Here is a 19,814-nt window from a genome sequence, read left to right as displayed (position 1 = left end):
CCTGATAAGTAGATGGAAAGGGGAGGACCTGTCCCCTGACCTGCCAAATTGCCTGATCTTATGCCCCTGGATTTTTTTCTTTGGGCCATGTAAAACAACTGGTGTATGCACAGGAGCAAGCCAGTCCTTGTCACCTTACACAGCTCATCACCAAGATATGCAGATCCGTTTCGCCAGAGATGTTGCAACGGGCCAGACGGTCCTTACATCATCGCGCGCAGCTGTGTATTGACCACAGAGGTCGTCAGTTCGAGCAGGTGCTGCATTGAACAATGTGGATAACTGAAATCCTGTCACATGTTTCCTAGCCTCTATCAATCCAGCTCCATATCAACGACCCTTTTCAGGGCCAAATAAACAAATCAGTCTGTGAAAAATACTGGTATTAAGTATACAACTTTACCACATCCCAGGCAACTGGCTGTTAAAAGAAATTCTTATGTTGGATTCAAACCTCCTACCTTGAGCACTGTCCACTATCATATTTCTCCTTGCCCGCTTGCCATGTGAGCTACTGTGACACTTGACCTAAGGCACCCACTTCCCAGTCTATACAGTAGTGTGCTCCCGGTCTGTGCATCCACCTCCTGTTTTAAAGTACATGTTTAGCGTATCTGTACTCATTTTATGGGTTCATTTGAGGTACCCATAATGAATTAATAGTAGCGCTCATGATTCCTGCCATCTTCTAGCCCATAAACGCACATCTCGTTATATTACCCCAGTTTAGAGAGAGGGACCAATGTTTTTCAGAATTGTAGTAAACGCGAAGGGATGCATAAAACTAGATTGCAAGGGGCTAGTGGACCACCCAGTATTTACTTCAAACTTTAGTTATAATCCTAGTTAGTTTTCCAAGTGGCCTAAGGTTTGAAATTTCTAGCACAATGATTTATGTTAAATTGTACAATAAATTAAAGAGAGAAATTTTATTTGAAAAGTACTGTAAATAAAAACCTGTGGTACAAGAGATTGCTAAGGGCCCTGGTTTGATTACAAAGGTTGCTGCTCAGCGAGATGACCTGCAGAGTTTGGAGTGCCATACATTCTCAGTCATATTGCTTGGTTTTCGCGACCAGAACAACAACTATAGCCTTGATATAGATGATATAGGTTCCCTGTGGGTATCAACGTCTATATCATCTGATGGCCAAGCAGGCATCAATTTTTGGTAGTGAGACAAAGTCTCTCATAGTGCATTGGCACTGCCAGTGGCTTCAAGTAGCCTACGCAGTGGCCTCCACGGTATGCACTGGCCATACGTCTTGGTAGGTGTGCTGGGTGCCAACTGACAAGCCCAACCTAGCACACGGGGGCGAAGCGCTGGCAACCAGGAATGAGTTAGCTGGAAAATTTATAATGTCCAATAATGGACCATTTATATTGGTATTATATTGCTATTAACTATAGCCTTCCGGAAAACTTTAAAACATCTATTTCCTTTTTTTTTTTTAAGTCACTGCAGAAAATATTTTGAGTTCATAAAGTATCTCTCACAACCATCTTGTAGAGAACTCCCAGATAATGTCTTCTTCTGATAGACCTCAAATTGTATTTGCATAAATCTTATGTAATATTGAACAGAGTTCTTGCATGTGACTCTTCAACACTATAGTTGAACAGTGGCCCAATCACAGCCATTTATACATTTTATGATTTATTCAATTAATTTTTTATCGTATAGCTTTCAGTGCCGGGAGTGTCCGAAGAAATGTCTGACTTGCCTAGGGCATGTCTTTCTACTTGAAACCCATGGGCGACCTGCACTTCTGGATGATGATGATGATGATGATGATGATGATGATGATGATGATGATGAAGGGAAAGGGGTGGAACCTGGTGTCAGCAGTTTAATCATTATTCTGCAAAAGAAACTGGTAAACCTAAGAACATTCAGTAGCTATGCTATGCGTAGATTTTCTCCAGGGATGCTCACACTCACTTTTGGGCAAATGCTGAGGAAGTATCTTATTAAAAGACCAACTTCAATTTTAGCACTTTGTCATTACAATTAGCATCCAGATGTCGCCACTGCTGCTGTTGCTTCATAATAAATGTTTGGATATTATTAGGTTCCAGCAGTAGCATAGCCATGATCGACCAATGGGGGAGAAGTTATAGTTACAAAATTATGATAGAAAATAATGAAGGTGCTTGTGCATATGTGGTGCATGCATGCACCCCCAGTAACCCCACCTTGGCTACGTCCCTGGGGTTCAGGCTTATGTCTTATGACTTATGACCACACTGAGCTTGTAATGAGCAGTAATTAGATAATGCTAAATATTAGAAAGACTTCAAAACAAACTTTCCCATCAAACCAAACCTATGGTGTATGGATAGTATGTCTGCTCCTTACCTGGAGGCTCCAGGTTTGATTCCTGAGCAGTCCAAGGACTTCAGACCTAGACTATAGGCTGGAACTGGGCTCATTCAACCACCTGAGTTCAACTGAGGGGCTGCCAGACCCAGTCGAGGAAACCAACCAATATAACAGAGGGTGTCATAACACTGACACTGTGGCACTCCTATACCTGCAAGCTGTCTAGTCAGACAGCAGTCATCATGGAAGGCTAAGGACTTTAAATTGCCTGCATGTGACTCCAGTTTATTTTTTATGTTTGTTTTTGGAGGGATAAAGAATAATCGCCCTCCATTTACACATTACCACGAGAAGCACGAGAGGTGGTGGTGGTGGTGGTGGTGGTGGTGGTGGTGGTGGTGGTGGTGGTGGTGGTGGTGGTGGTGGTGGAAAAGAGGTACTCTCATTCTATGAGCTAATGGAGATATTTTGATTTAAAACTTCCAGGAATGAATATCTTTCTGACCTCCACTTTCAGTGAATAAAGGATGTTAGAAAGGTTTGTAGAACAAGAAATTTCAATTTTAAACCCTCTTATAGCTATATGTATTTACTCCAAAACACCCAAGATATTTAAAAGAGTAGATATACTGAAGATTAGCAAATGTAAAGTTGAAATAAATCAATAATCCTGTAATAATATAGAGGACGAAGGCTATCTAAAACAGAACGTATAATACATATTGTAATATCGTGTGGAAGTAGCTCGGTTTTTTAATTAAGACAATTAAGTCCATGTCTCAAAAATATTATCTTGCTAAAGATATTTGCTAAAATTATATTAAAATAGTTTTTACTATCTTGCCTTCACTCAGATGTATGAACTAATAATGTTCTAATTAAATTCTTGTCACATTTATCAAAGGAAATGAACTGAACATCTAGCTATACCTAAAATATGTACAATTCTTTATATACAGATTCATTATTTGTTTGGAATTAGAATGCATATGCACACAGAATCCATGCTTTTACTTAAGTATATTGAGGGATTAATACTGAAGACAAAGAACTTACCAGTTTGTTCTGCCATGACAGTCCGCAGTCTGGCCCTTATTTTTCGTCTCCCTTCGTAGTCGGTACAACTTTCGAGCTGCAAAATCACAAATATACAATGGCAAATAAAAATAGTCTAACAAATAAATAATCTAGGTATCAAATAACTTTTGAATAATTTTAACAAAAGTGAAAGGAAATATTAGTCTTCCTATATCACACTCATTTCCACCTAATGATAGAATTACTGACCGACTATATGGCTGAATGGTCAGAATACTGGCCTTCGGTTCACAGGACCCTGAGTTCCAATTCCCAGCCGGGTCGGGAATTTTAACTGTGTATGGTGCGGTGTAGTGGTTAGTGTGATTAGCTGCCATCCCTGGAGACCCAGGTTCGATTGCCGGCTCTGCCACGAAAATTTGAAAAGTGGTACGAGGGCTGGAACAGGCTCCACTCAGCCTCAGGAGGTCAACTGAGTGGAGGGGTTTCAATTCCCTCCTCAGCTATCCTCGGACTGGATTTCCGTGGTTTCCCACTTCTCCTCCAGGAAAATGCTGGGATGGTACCTAACATAAGGCCACAGCCGCTTCCTTCCCTCTTCCTTGTCTATCCCTGAGTCGCATGATTTGCATTTTTTAAAGCAACTTATAGCATGAAAATATTGCCTCCTATTCTACAGTAAGTACTTAACCACCCCATAGCAAAGCGATGTATAGACTCCTGTTCCACTATAGGAATGAAAAGCAAATCTTGAAAGATCTGAGGTTCTTTCTTTTCAGGTTTCACCACATTCATTCCATGCAAATGCTGGAGATGATGCGTTATGTGAAGTCCTGGGGCCTCCATCCATTTCCAAATGCAACTGAAGTAATTACAGTTACCATCAGAGGCGTAAGGAATGTGAAATGGGGCCCGACTACCAAAATAAAAATTTGGGATCCCTCATATGAAATGTAAAACCTAAACATAAACGTAATTACAGCAAGTAGAACTAATGCAATATATTGTCTAATTATATGAACAAAGAGATTATTCATTATTGCAAGACTATTTTAAAATAATGTTTTAATAGGTTTTATTTGACTGCCCCCCCCCCCCCCCCCCCGTAGTTTAACGGTGAAGCTAATGAACTGCCAATGCAACTGTACACCACTAGATATTCATACTTAAAATTGGTTTCATTTTTCAGTAACTATAGAACTACATACTCTGTAACCAATACTGAAATCACAGTTATAATCATTTATTCGATTACAACCCAGAAAAAATATACGAGCAAAATGAAATAAAAAATTGTTCAAATAAAGTCTGAAAAATATCAAACAGCACAACTGATAAGCCTATAATTACTAAGTACACCATGTTATTACCTTCACGCAAAGAGAGCTGGTTCGAAACTGAGTTGACTGATTGTTAATACACCAAGTTATTGTTGGAATTATACGTTGTTGTCAAATAAATGTGTGAATAAAAAGTTATAAGCAAATGTGCATAATACGAACTCAAGTGCACTACACATCAAAAAGTATCATTTTCTAACTAATATATGATACTCTGGTATAAATTTTCATTGCTGTAATTATTTTTTAATAATTTGATGCAGATCTCTTCTGGGGAGCGTGTCGCGATGTTGCAAGAGACGACTGTGCTATGTTACAATCAACAGAGTTACGATAATTCCTGCTATATGCAACCGAGCGGTAATTCCTCTACAAAATGTAAACATAGACTATTTCTTCGTGATCTGACCTTCTGACCATTTTTGTGCAGAGTGATATTAGCCTAGACATATATTATTTTTATGTTTCTGCGAGGAGTCTGCTGGGCCCCTTGAAGGGCCGGGCCCGCCTGCATTGTAGGCCCTAATATGCCCCTGGTTATCATACATGGTGCTACAGCCTGATAGGCCTCGAACTGCCAAGTAACTGCCAAGGGTTGCAGATTACGAGGTGATACGTGGTCAACGCAATGAATCCCCCTGGCAGTTATTCTTGGCTTCCTAAACCGGGACCACTATCTCACCAACAGATAGCTTCTCTTTTGTTCTCCCGTATGCTGAGCGGACGTCGATCTAGCTCTTGTATCCAGGTAAAAAAAATCCCTGATCTGTCCAGGTCAGGTCGGAAATCGAACCCAGGGTCCTCCCGACTACAGGCAGGTTCTCAACCCACTAGACCGTGGGGCCAACTATGGTACACACACTACAATAAATCCCTCAATAGCACTGATTAACAAGCAGACTTTTTTTACACACTCACACAGAGATTTTAGACATCAAGATGACCAAAATCACTTGCAAGAATTTATAAGCAAGCAAGCACTGTAATTATCATGAATGTCAGCAAAGCCAAGAATAGTTGTTTTAAGAGATGGAGTAATCATTTCACAAGAGCTGTAATACTTTCAAGTTCACAATAGTTCGAACCCTGCACATGTGATTAGACAATAATATGTCATGATGTGACAACAAAGTACTGTACACTGATAATAATTATTATTCTCACCAGTTCACGGAGAAGTTTTTCGTCCCAGATATCTTCTAGGTCGCCTTCAAAGTTTCCACTACTGCTTGAAGTGATGACCTGAAACAAAAAATAAGTATTTAGAAGATAGAGTATAGTGATGATCTCACACAACATTTCTCTGAGACCATTACGTACACCGAGCACCAGAATATCTACAAGAGAAATGAGCTGGGAAATTTAGGAGGTCGTAGGAGAAGCAATTATGACGTTACTTTTTAACGGCCCTTCAAGTGCAATATTTTAAGAGACGCCGGAGTGTCGTAATTTTACCTCGCAAGCGTTCTTTGACAGGCTGAAAGCTAACGGCGCGAGGCTGTCACGTTTAAGCGCTCTCAAATGCTACCGACCTCAGCCGGAATTGAATCCCCTATCTAGGGATCAGAAAGACCATCACGCCATTGAGATCGGCTACTGGAGATGCTATTTCCTTAAGAAAGTATTGGAATATTTTCCGATTTGAGAAATTGTTTTCGAGAGAATAAATAAAATGAGCGTGTTAACATTTGAGACTTCCTAAGAAAAATGATTGGTTCAATAATACTTTTATGCGTACTACGTAAAATTTAAATACTTAATGATAATAATAAATAATAACTGTAAGGCGCCGGGCTGAACAGCTCAGACAGTAGTGCGTTGGCTTTCTGTGCCCAAATTGCCAGTCAGATAATGAGTCAGTCGAGAGGCATTTGAAGGTGCCCAAACGCGCCATTGCTAGCCCCGTGGTCTAGGGACAGCGCGCCTGCCTCTTACCCGGAGGTCCCGGGTTCGATTCCTGGCCAGGTCAGGGATTTCTTTTTACCTAGACCTGAGGGCTGTTTTGAGGTCCACTCAGCCTACGTGAGAACAATTAAAGAGCCATCCGACGATGAGAAAGCGGGTCCGCTCTAAAAAGCCAAGAAGCCGGGAGGAGTCGGCGCGCTGACCACGCGTAAACCTCGTAAGCCATAGACCTTCAGGCTGAGCAGCGGTCGCTTGGCAGGCCAAGGCCCTTCACGGCTGTTGTCAAGGGGTTTGGTTTTTGGTTCAGATACGCCAGCCTCGAATCAGTAGATTTATTGCTCCTTGGGACGAAATATCTGGCAACTCGATGTCTCTCAAAACCGTAAAAGTAGCACGCAAATAAAATCAGCTGTGTGCAGGCCATTCAGGCTGCCTACGTGTCAATTTCAACCATTTTACTAAACTGGAACTCAAATGGGCAACCTATCATTGAGTTTCCAATTAATTAATTAATTAATTCTGTCGGGTAAACACAAACTATGTCTCCGGCGATCTTTAAAATGTAGCCATCATACGATATAAGGAGTGTCAAACGGATTTTTCCCACCCTTCATAAATCTGACTGCCTCTGCCAGATTTGAGCCCGCGATCGAAAGTTCGGAAGTTAACAACTAAGAATTCTTGATAGAACGAATATTTCTTTTTTTTTTTTAATGAACTGAGAAACGTCACTACTGTATTAAATTAAGTATATCTCCAAATATCCATGCGCGAATGTTATTCACACCATTCTTTTAACTCACTCACTTTACGAAGAACTTCATATAAGTTTATTTTATTAGTTTCTGATGTTCTCTGTAAAGTGTACGATCGAACGAACTGTAGGGTAAACTTGGCAAATATGGGCACTAAGGTAATATGGGCAGATTTAAGAAATTTTTCATTTCTCACGCAATGGTAGCGAGTAGAAGCATGCGCTCTGCTAGGCTGGTGATCGTGAAGTGTCATGCCTGCTCAGTATGTTAAAGGATGTCTTCTACTGTGCTAACGGAAGCTGAAAAGAACATGGTTTGAGGTAAGTAGACCAGTCTACTCTTCCAAAATCGAGGCGTTATAATAACTCAGTTAATTTACTTAAGGCACTACACGCAAAATAAGTTTATTTTTCAAGAAATATTACTAGGGGTAGTTTGCAAGGTTAGTGTAGGGTATGTTGTAGCGAGAGGATACGCGCTTGGGAGTTAGTTCTTTCCCATTAATGCCAACTTCTGAAATGTGGCACTAAGGCAAAAATGGGCAGTGACATTGTAGGTAATATGGGCATCATCAAATTACATTGTATTTACGTGACGGGCTCTGAGATAGCCTTATTCTTTTTTATTTCTACGGCAATCTGTACGTTTTCATGTTAATCGATTAATATAGCGTGTAGCTATTTCGCAAAAAATAAATAATTTTTCCTTTTTTTTTCCAGATTATGATCCAAAATGGGAATGAACGAGCGGGTATCCGCCAGAAATGGGATAAAGAGGATATGTCGCGTGTTGTAATAACAGTAAGAAATGGCGATTGTAATCATTTACAAGCATCTAGAACTTATAACGTGCCTAGACAAACTTAAAATTCTTGATAAAAAAGATGAAGGATTTGAATCTGCTAAACAAGCCGGCCAGAATATTTAATGGCGATGAGTCAGGACTCCAAATGAACACGAGGGGTGGCCATGTTGTATGTGAAAAAGTAAAAAATTAGTCCAGTTCCAAAACTGAAGATGGCGACTAGTAAGTGGGGAAGACGTAAGTGTTCTGCAAGAGAACTTGCAAGTGAAGAAACTCTGGCTTCAGCGCAGAAAAGGAGTCAGTAGAGGAGGTTTAGCCGCAAAGCGTAAAGCCATACGGAGCAACAAAGTTTCCTGTATTTGTCCTGTGTGTAAGGGGAATTATTATGATGAGAATGAAGGGCAGAAGTGGGCTAAGTGTTGTGATTCATGTGCTAAGTGGTTCCATGAGGAGTGCATAGAGATGGAAGGCGATTCTTTCTATTGTGATGAGGGCAGTTAAAAATCTTGTCAGTTTCTATGACTCAGAGTGCTCTCATGTGACTGTTTCTGTTAGATTAATCCTTTTACTTTTCATATTACACACAGTTTTGGCCAGTTTTGTGTTACTTACATTCTCTAATTCAATTCAAGTGATTCCGAGTTGATAACTTAATAATGGTATTAGTTCTACTTCCTTGGTAGCACTTGTTCATGGTCAGTGTTTAATTATAATATATATTTACCCTTATTTCATATATGTATGTTCAATACAACCACCTTGTTACAATACGAAATGAATATAACCATATCAGTGGCTCTAATTGTGATTTAATAACTTGTGCCCATATTACCAGAAAATGTGCCCGTATTACCTTAAGAGTTTGGCAAATATGGGCAGTTGCAGGGTTTGCTGCGAAGCTGCACAGTATGTCAACCACTATGGGATAGAGGCTAGTTCAAGCTTTTTTCGAATGGAAATGGTTGTAAGTTTTCAAGGATTTTTTACCAGGAAAATGGAAGTTGTTTTAGTGCTCCTTTTCTTCAGATATACCTTATGGTGCCCATATTTGCCAAGTTTACCCTACTTATAATAGGAAGGTTCAAATGTAAGTCAAATTTTACTTTTTCTATCGCTGGTGTAAAATATTCGTGTACCTCTCCCTAAAATGTAATAATAATGATATTGGTTTTACGTTCCACTAACTACTCTTACGATTTTCGGAGACGGAGAAGTGCCGTTATTTTGACTCACAGAGTTCATTTTCGCGCCATTAACTATACCGGAATAGGCTGGCGTATTCCAGCACCTTCAAATACCACTGGACTGAGACTGGATTAAACCCTCTAACTTGGGCTAAGAACTTTTACTGTCTGAGCTGGCTCTTAAAATGACTGCCGTCGTCATCATCATCATAATCATTATCATGTCCGGCTCTATGGCTAAATGGTGAACGTCCTGGCCTTTGGTTCAGAGGGTCCCGGGTTCGATTGCCGGCCGGTTGGTTAATTCCAATGGCTCGTGGTTGGGCGTGTGTGTAATCTTCATCATTAGAATTCATCAAAGATAGGGCCCCATCTTCCTAGACGCGCAGGTCGCCTATACGACGTCAACTCGAGAGAGCTGCACCAGGCCTCTTCGGAGGCCACAAGCCATTATTATTATTATTATTATTATTATTATTATTATTATTATTATTATTATTATTATTACAGTTTACCCTCACAACTAGGTGTAGCAGAAATCCGCACCCCCTTCTCTGATCTTTCTGAAAAAGTTAATAGCTGTTTAATATTCAAAAAACACGTCTGTTGAAGACCAAAAACTTAATACTAATAAACCCGCGTAACTCCTAACAGTATTCAGAACAGAGAGATGTGAAGTTGTCGAACAAGTACGGTAGTACAAAAGGGAAATATTAAATACTTCTTCTTCTTCCTCTTCACCTTCTCTCTTATAGTATTTTCCCAATCATCTGGAGTCGTCACTGTATACGGGTTCAGTCCAGTTTTACGGCCGGATGCCCTTCCTGACGGCAACCGTATGTGGCGGGATGTGTTCACTATTTCTGTAGTTTCTTCTAGTGTAATGTGTTACATGTAAATGAAGATTTGTATTACAATGAACACAAACACCCAGCACCCGAGAAATAGGAATTAAACAGACGTGGTTAGCCAACCGCGAATCGAACCCACAGCCCTGCAATGAACAGAAGGCCACGACGCTGATCATTCAGCCAAGGAGCAGGACAAATACTGAAAATACTTCTACAATACTGAATTTCAAATGGTAAAATTGCTATCAGTAGCACAGCTAGGGTGAAAAGAACAAGGTTGAAGTTTAATGTAGTCTAAGTGTATTTTTACTTGAGTACAGAAGTTTATCCTTAAAACCAGCCCCCCCCCCCCCGTACTTACAGTTCAAATTCTCCTGCACATGCTACTTGTCTGGACACCCATCTATCAAAAATGAGGGGAAGACCGAATGTCAACAGTATTGTAAGGCAGGTCCGGGCCAGACGTGATTAGTGACAACGTATGGATTAAGGAAACAGAGGATTTTTCAAAAGTGATTTGTTTTATTAGTTATCATATCAACTAGGTATTTTAGAACTCTCGAAGAATGTATTAACCAAATTAAAGAAGTTCAGCAGTTAAGAGGTGGTGATAAGTATAAACACCCGCTCTACAAACATTACTTCAATATTACACTAGGCAACTGACTTCCACAATGCTTTTCAGTGAACTTATGACTACATGATTCGTATATTTTGGGCCTTGCATTAACAGAAAATCACTATAATTTTGGAAAAAAAAATGTGATTTAATGACAAGAACTTTTCCTGCTTTAAATTTCAATATTATTTCTCCCAAAATTAAGTTCCAGCCCTACCTTAAAAAGTTTTAATAAATGACAGACCATACAAAAATGCCATTATAAAAATGTGGTTAAAATTACTTTCTATTAGACAACCTCAATCCATGTATTGCAATTCAGGGGTGGTCTATACAACCCCTCAAAACCACAGATATGTTCACTGTTAACCAAAGCACAACCTTACTCAAATGTATGTCAATTTTGAGAAAATATTTTTTGAAATTAAAATGTAAATATCTCGACAAAAATATTTATTTATTTATTTATTTATTTATTTATTTATTTATTTATTTATTTATTTATACGAAGATGATGTGTCCTTCCGTTGTCGTCACAACAAGAAACGCCATTAGTATACCGGTAGTTCTTAAGTTGACGATAAAAGGTGTTACACGTATTGCGTACCCAAAGCAACCGAGCGCACTTCAGTTACTTTAGTGGCTTAAAGATCACAACTTACGTAGTCTACGGAGGTCGCCCTGAGGTATCCATTCTCATTCTTCATTCAGGGCCTCTATAAGCTCCTGGAATATTTTTATTACGTGTAGATCAAAGTATAGACGTTGATAGCGTGTGTCTATAGGTAGACACTACTGTATACAGACCACGTAAAGTAGCCTATGTAGTACACAAGAATCTTGTTTAATCGGACTAGATGGAACTAGACGTGATCCGGATTACGGATTTACTGAAATAGTATGTAGCCTAAGTTTCTTCTGTTTCCAATTTCTGTGGCATTTGTGTACCGCATGATCGCGTATGCTTTTCGGCTGGAGTTGTTCCCGTCTGACGTTCTAAGAACATCATTAGTCTTTCCAGCTATGCCACTGACTCCGCAGAAGTCATTACTTCTTCCAATGGAAAGTCACTTTCGTTTTCCAATATAGGAGGCAACAATGAGGTCATCCGACATAACACCATGTCATTTTGCAACCGAGTGTTTACGTCACTATCATCAACATCGGAGCGAACTGGAATATTTTGCAAATACCTCAAGAAACTCGGAGGGTTCAACACCTTCACAAACTGCATCAGCAGAATTACACATAACTGGGCACATTATTTTCTATGACTCCTTGCTTGATAGTTCAGTAATGAGATCCCAAGGAGATGCAACCATATAAATCACATCTTTGGATGAAATCACGCAATATTCCCCTTCTCTTCAATTATCTTATCATGTACTGTATTACTCAAAGAGCATGATAATGATTGTGCTTCAAGTAAGGGGATTGGGACGTCTTGCTAGATAACCCCATAGTTCAGTGTATTTCAAGTCTGTCTGATAACCTGTGCTGCTGTAATGTTTGTACTTGTAATTAACTGGGGCTAGAATTGTAAAGTAAGCTGCGATAACATATATATTTAGGTACCATCGTGGTTTTTACACAGACCAGAAGTGGGGTCATCACGGAAACACATCTAGGATAACCCGAGCCTGAGTACACCCATTCCAGCCTTCAGACCTAGTCTCTTATTTCTGGTAGAGCTGGTAATTGAAACCGGGTCAACCAGGTGGGAGCTTACCACCGAAACCTCCAGACCACAGTGGACAAACTATGTAGACAATACTTACGTAATCTGTACCAGTTACTATTCCTTTCGCTATTGTGTCCTTTATCCAGCATGCGTCTGAGGATACGTGAGTGAAAACGCAGATGTCTGCCTCCACAGTCATCCAGTATAAAGACGCAGGGTACAGGTTCCCATTGCAGGAAGATTTTGTGTCCCATTGGAAGTCAAAACCGAGTGAGTTGGCCGTGCGGTTAGAGGTGCGCAGTTGTGTGCTTGCATTCCGGAGATAGTCGGTTCGAACCCCACTGTCGGCAGCCCTGTAGATGATTTTCCGTGGTTTCCCATTTTCACACCAGGCATATGCTGGGGCTGTACCTTAATTAAGGCCACGGTCGCTTCCTTACCACTCCTAGCCCTTTCCTGTCCCATCGTCGCCATAAAACCTATCTATGTCGGTGCAACGTACAGCCAGTTGTAATAAAATGGAAGTCAAGAGTTGCAAGGATCGAAGTATGAGGTCGTTAGTTCGAACTTTCCCTTACCACACGATATAAAAAAGAAGCAACATGTATGACTGAGTATACATCTAGCAGTGCTATGTGTTAGATATCCCTTCAATTGGAGTGCGAAATTTTGTTCTGGAAAGGTAAATGTACCGAAACTGATCTCTCGCATTTCAGCACAGTTAAGTGACCAGGGAGTCTGTCCATAGCCCGCTACAAATACATGTCCTTTGTTGTTCTCTATGCGGTTATTTAGCTATGTAAACTTCCAGCACTTTAAGGTATTTAAGCGGATAATTTTCAAGATATATCCACGTGTTCTTACGTTAACACAGACCTCTCTAAACATTACTTCATGTTTTCAAATGAACCTTAATATTGTTGAAGAGGCAGACCTATTTTTTGTACTTCAATTTTGTAAATTTTCTTACGTAACACTGTATACAAAGACCTCAAAGGCACATTACACCTCTATGCATTTTACGTAAACCGGGCGAGTTGGCCGTGCGCGTAGAGGCGCGCGGCTGTGAGCTTGCATCCGGGAGATAGTAGGTTCGAATCCCACTATCGGCAGCCCTGAAAATGGTTTTCCGTGGTTTCCCATTTTCACACCAGGCAAATGCTGGGGCTGTACCTTAATTAAGGCCACGGCCGCTTCCTTCCAACTCCTAGGCCTTTCCTGTCCCTCGTCGCCATAAGACCTATCTGTGTCGGTGCGACGTAAAGCCCCTAGCAAAAAAAAAAAACATTTTACGTAATAATCAATTTTTACTAGGAGGCTAATGTAAGCATGTTTGCAATATTTAACTTTCACTACAAAATCACGTGTTAGTATTATTCACATGCATTCCATGTTCCTTGTGCCCAAATGGCAGGGCTTTATAGTATAGACCTATAATATATGAGTAATCAATGTGTTCATGCGCGTTTCTACTTTTCACGGTCATAAAAGTGTATTTTTATTAATTATTATCAACCTGGTGCTTAAACCAAGATGAAAAAATGAGGTAAAATTAAATGGAGTTAGGAAACATTGAGGGTTCAAGTATGCCAAGTATCCAACATCCAGGCAGTACCTTGTAGTCCGCGAACTTTCATAGCCAGATCAGAAATCAACTAAGAACTCGTTTTATTTAAACGACCCGCTATCGCAAATGCACTTCCTGTCACAAACAGTGATCGGCTGACAATGGGAAAGCCCCCGAGTACAAGCAAGACCGAAAAGAACGAGCACATTAATTGGCTAGTTAATACATAGAGGTTTATCTACAATTTGTCAATACGAAGATATTAATCTATGTTTCTAGAACGAATTTAAATGAAAACATTTACTACAAATTGCCCTAAACGCAAGTATCATAAAAAAAAATTCTTTTTTAAATGCTATTTGTTCGGGGCGTAGACCCATGTGGATCTTTTGCCCCTAAGTACCATATAGAACGAAGTAAGTTTATTATAGTGTGTACTGGACAAATGTGTATGTTAAAGAACAAGACAAGAAATATATGAGTGGACACGGGAACAACCCACAAGACTCCATGGTATCAGGCGTGGATCTACAGATAAATTTGATGTTTCATTCCTTCAGCGCCGAGAACAAGTGCTCATTACTAGAATACGTATAGGCCATAGCAAACTGACTCATGCACATATCTTCTCTAAGAAACCTCCACCAATATGTGATACCTGTCAAAAAAGAAAAACTGTTGACCATATTTTACTAGAATGTCATCTATACCGATCAACAAAGGCAATTGTGTAATTTAAACCAGAATAATAGTGTATGTGACATCTTCAACAAAGATCCTCAGTGTAAAAACATCATTAAGCTTTTTAGAGAAACAAATCTATTCAGTGGCATGTAATCACTATCTGATCAATATGTACTGTTGTTATTTTTGCAATTGTAACTTTATGTAATCAATGTAATTATCCTTTATGTATAATTATGAATGTCGCGATATGACAATAAATAAGTATTTAAAAAAGAAATATATTATTACGAAAGATCATAGCACAGTACGAGATATACCAGGGCCGTAGCCAAGTGGCGGGTTTACTGGGGTTTAGACTCGTTGGCTGAATGGTCAGCGTACTGGTCTTCAGTTCAAAGGGTCCCGGGTTCGATTCCCGGCCGGGTCGGGGATTTTAACCTTCATTGGTTAATTCCAATGGCCCGCGGGCTGGGTGTTTGTGCTGTCCCCAACATTCCTGCAACTCACACACCACACCACACATAACACTATCCTCCACCACAATCACACGCAGTTACCTACACATGGCAGATGCCGCCCACCATCATTGGAGGGTCTGCCTTACAAGGGCTGCACTCGGCTAGAAATAGCCACACGAAATTATTATACTGGGGTTTAGAAACCTGGAAATGTTTCAAAATAATAAAAAAAACAGGAACTGACAATAAACTAAATAAACATTCAGAGACCTAATTGTAGAACCAACAGATCTGTTGAATGTATTTTCTAAGAAGCTTCGAAAATAGGATTTTAGACAGTAAACTGAACATACCATTCGCTGTAAAACTTGTTGGCCTTGATCGTATTGTTCTTGTTCTATATTTTAATGTAAGATTTTGTAGTGTACTGCAGTCTGAATATCAACATAATTCGCTTGTATCAGTGCCCTTATAATTCATGCGCGCACCACACACGCACAAGCACCTTCATTCGATCATAATTTTGTAACTATAACCACCCCTCTCCACCCATCGGCTAATCCTGGCTACGCTACTGAGGTATGCAAAGTTCGACACTGATTCTACCGTATCCGAGGCCACTCAGTTTGTGTCAGGACGCGATTTGATCCGAGAAACCTGCCGCACTCGTCTATGTGTCACCACCGTGCACCAGAAATAACAAAGTTCACGCGTTCTCTTCACACATAAGAGTTCAACAAGACAATATTTAAATAAGAAGAGGCAACGTCTTCTACTTTACATGTTCATAAGATCTAGACACTTGTCGTAAGAATCCAGGAGCAGCACTAGACGTCTGACAAGCTTCTGTGAGCTTAACTCAAAGTTGGCCGCCAGCAATTATAACGACAGTTCAAACAAAAGTAAGCCCTCCAGTTTTAACTATACATATATTGCCCCTCTAAGCTACTATAACCTTGTTTATTGCCGTTTGTAAGTGCACAATATTCCACGCACTATTTATTATTAAAAGAAGACCCAATATGATTTTATCCGCACTTGGGTTCCGCGATAGTTATAAAATTCGCTTAACATTTTAGCCACTAACCACATAGCTCCATATTAACCCTTCACAAGCACACTTCCAACCGGTATTTAAATCAAAGATTTTTTTTTTTCATATACATCGGTCTGGAGTCCAGCTCCTTGGCTGAATGATCAGAGTAGCGGCCTTCGGTGTAAGAGGCCCCGAGTTCGATTCCAAATCGTGTCGGGGATTTTAGCCACATTTGGTTAATTCCTCTGTCTCGGGAACGCCATTTACATACAGCATATTACACCATCAACCACCACAGAAACATGAAATAAACTTAGTGAATGCATCCCTCTACATAATGTTGGGGTCAATACTGGGCTTATATAGTACCAACCCCAAAGTAATTTAAAAAAAGGGCCAGAAAAAACATCAGACCGGACAATAGTAATATTACACCAGGCGAGTTAGCCGTGTGGTTAGGGGCGCGCAGCAGTGAGCTTGCATCCGGGAGATAGTGAGTTCGAACCCCACTGTCGGCAGCTCTCAAGATGGTTTTCCATGGTTTCCCATTTTCACACCAGGCAAATGCTGGGGCTGTACGGTACCTTAATTAAGGCCATAGCCGCTTCCTTCCCACTCCTAGCCCCTTTCTATCCCATCGTCGCCATGTGTCGATGCGACGTAAAGCAATTTAGCAAAATATTACAACAAATACAAGCAGTGAGTTATTATTTCCTTCGTGGTCATAATCATGCCCACTGCCCTCATTAAAAATGTCTAATATTGATCTCCCTTCTCCTCACTATTTCTGTTTCAAAATGTTGCCAACCGAGCTCGATAGCTGCAGTCGCTTAATTGCGGCCAGTATCCAGTATTCGGGAGATAGTAGGTTCGAACCCCACTGTCGGCAGCCCTGAAAATGGTTTTCCGTGGTTTCCCATTTTCACACCAGGCAAATGCTGGGGCTGTACCTTAATTAAGGCCACGGCCGCTTCCTCCCCACTCCTAGCCCTTTCCTGTCCCATCGTCGCCGTAAGACCTATCTGTGTCGGTGCGACGTAAAACAAGTAGCAAAATGTTGCCACTCATAAGAAAAATGGACGTCCTTCACGTAATTGCCAACGGCCGTAGCCGTGTTGAAACACCGGATCCCGTGAGATCTCCGAAGTTAAGCAACATTGGGCGTGGTCAGGAGTTGGATGGGTTGCCACGCGCTGTTGGTGGGGGGTAAGGGAATGGAGGAGCGGAAAGGAACTGGCCACCCTACCGCACGTAAACTCCGGCTCAGGAATACCTCTGCGGAGGTTCGGACCTGCCTTCGGGTAGAATAACCCTTACCTTACCCTTCACGTAATTCTCTCGCAGGACTTCCCTTATCGGTGTGTTCTATTTATCAGTTACGGACACTAACATTTCAAATACCGAGCTCGATAGCTGAAGTTGCTTAAGTGCGACCAGTATCCAGTATTCGGGAGATAGTAGGTTCGAATCCCACTGTCGGCAGCCATGAAAATGGTTTTCCGTGGTTTCCCATTTTCACACCAGGCAAATGCTGGGGCTGTACCTGAATTAAGGCCACGGCCGCTTCCTTCCCACTCCTAGCCATTTCCTGCCCCATCGTCGCCATAAGACCTATCTGTGTCGGTGCGACGTAAAGCAACTAGCAAAAAAAAAAAAAAAAAAAAAAAAAAAAAAAAAAAAAAACATTTCAAATGTTAAATTTCAAGAGACTGAATGTCACGAGTGCCGCAGTTGACGTACATTACGACGATCGGTATCAATTTAGCTCGCGAAATTCAGAAATAGTCCACCGGTCATGCAAGAGATGAATCTGTTGAGATAAATGACATGAAACGTAGGAATTTACAGGCACCGACGGAACTGACCTTTGCACCATGTCGGACGTATGTATCACGACGAGTGGACTTAAGAGGTTAAAATAATAACAACAGCCTATTCCCATCCCAGAAGATTATTCTTCTTATCACATTTCCTTCTGTAATGTATTACCGAGCAAGTTGGCCGTGCAGTTAGAGGCACGCAGGTGTGAGCTTGCATTTGGGAGATAGTGGGCTCGAACCCTACTGTCGGCAGCCCTGAACATAGTTTCCTGTGATTTTCCATTTTCACACCAGGCAAATGATGGGGCTGTACCATAATAAAGACCACGGCCGCTTCCTTCCTTCCTTCCTTCCTTCCTTCCTTCCTTCCTTCTCCTAGCCGTTTCCTATCCCATCGTCGCCATAAGCCCTATCTGTGTCGGTGCGACGTAAGGCAAACTGCAAAAACCGTAATGCATTATTTTGGAGTATACAGTAGGCCTATATCCTCCTGTTCGACGATTTTCCTCTTTGATATCACGTTTTTCGAGGTTTAGAATTCCAAAAGGTTTGATCCATTGCTTTTTACATTTTTGTGTGTCCGTTATTGTGTAGGTTCTGTATCTCCGTGAGGTAGTCATTGTAAAACAATTGCTTTTGGTGAATTATATTTGTAAGGGTTTATGATACCTGTGTATTTGTACATCTAAAGAACAAGTCTGATAAACTATACCGTTAAGCCTGTAATATTAAGTGTAACTGTAAATATTGGGGTCTCTAAAATTGGGTTAGTTGTCCGAGGTCCTAAAGTATCCTGGCACTTTCTTTGTGTTTTGGGGTGAACTATGCTCAGGATTGCTGCGATAGCGACAGTGACCTGGGACCCGACGTTAACAGTTTTGGCTGTAAACATACTGTCTCGTTACTGTGCTAAGGGTTTAGATCCACCTAATCAATACAATTTATTTACAAACACATAGATATGGGACTAATTTTGACCTGAGTTGGGATCATCATCAGCCTTGTAAGTTGTCCTAGAAATCAAATTGGTATAGAACATAATAACATGTATTTACATTCTGATGTTTAGTGTTGGCCAACTTTGAACATGCTAGCATATCCGAAATATAGTAATACAAAACACAATGGTGAACTATCAGTTATGTTTGGCTATGGAGCATGGAGTGGAAATAGACAAGAGTATTGTGTAAAATTAGGGACGTTATTTGATAGTTATAGTTAAATACTGTTACATTGTTTGTGGGTCCGTTTAACATATCACAGTACATAGAGTGCATCATTAGCCATGATTTGGTTGTGAAATATGAAAATACAACTACAATCGCAATAATATGTAGTCAAAATTCGAAGTACAATTTCCAACGGTCAAATGTTTATCACTCCAACTCTTATATACTCTTATCTACTTTGATACTCTCTCTTAGTCTGTGTAATGCTGCTGCCTGCAAAATAGAGTATACAGCACTATTGGGATTAGAATGAAGTCACGAGACTTGAAAAAAGAGGATATTCCAACATTTTCCTGCAATAAGCGTGAAATGGTCAAAAGAGTGGTTATATCCAGTATAACCCGTAAGTATTGCCCTGTCGTGGGATCGAACTACGGTATTTAACTTCGGCTTTCCAAACCTATGGTGTTCGCGAGCTTACCTACGAAGGTAGATTGATTACAGAGGGCTTCTGTAAGAGGAATTCTTGCGGATGTTGTGAACAAAGACTGTGTCACCATATGCTGTACATTATGTT

At 40.6% G+C, this 19,814-nt stretch overlaps 1 protein-coding gene across 1 annotated transcript in view; it reads right to left on the bottom strand.

Moving 5' to 3' along the window:
- Positions 1–19,814, bottom strand: part of LOC136863769 (microtubule-associated protein futsch) — a 395,621-nt gene that overhangs the window by 49,969 nt on the left and 325,838 nt on the right. The window contains exons 16-17 of the mRNA XM_067140122.2: positions 5,866–5,943; positions 3,380–3,455 (exon numbers count right to left, since the gene is read on the bottom strand). Coding sequence (XP_066996223.2) covers positions 3,380–3,455; positions 5,866–5,943 — 154 coding nt within the window. The remainder of the gene's footprint in view (positions 1–3,379; positions 3,456–5,865; positions 5,944–19,814) is intronic.

Source organism: Anabrus simplex, chromosome 2 (genome assembly GCF_040414725.1).
Source record: "Anabrus simplex isolate iqAnaSimp1 chromosome 2, ASM4041472v1, whole genome shotgun sequence".
Classification (NCBI taxonomy): domain Eukaryota; kingdom Metazoa; phylum Arthropoda; class Insecta; order Orthoptera; family Tettigoniidae; genus Anabrus; species Anabrus simplex.
This window is presented reverse-complemented; position numbering and strand designations above follow the sequence as displayed.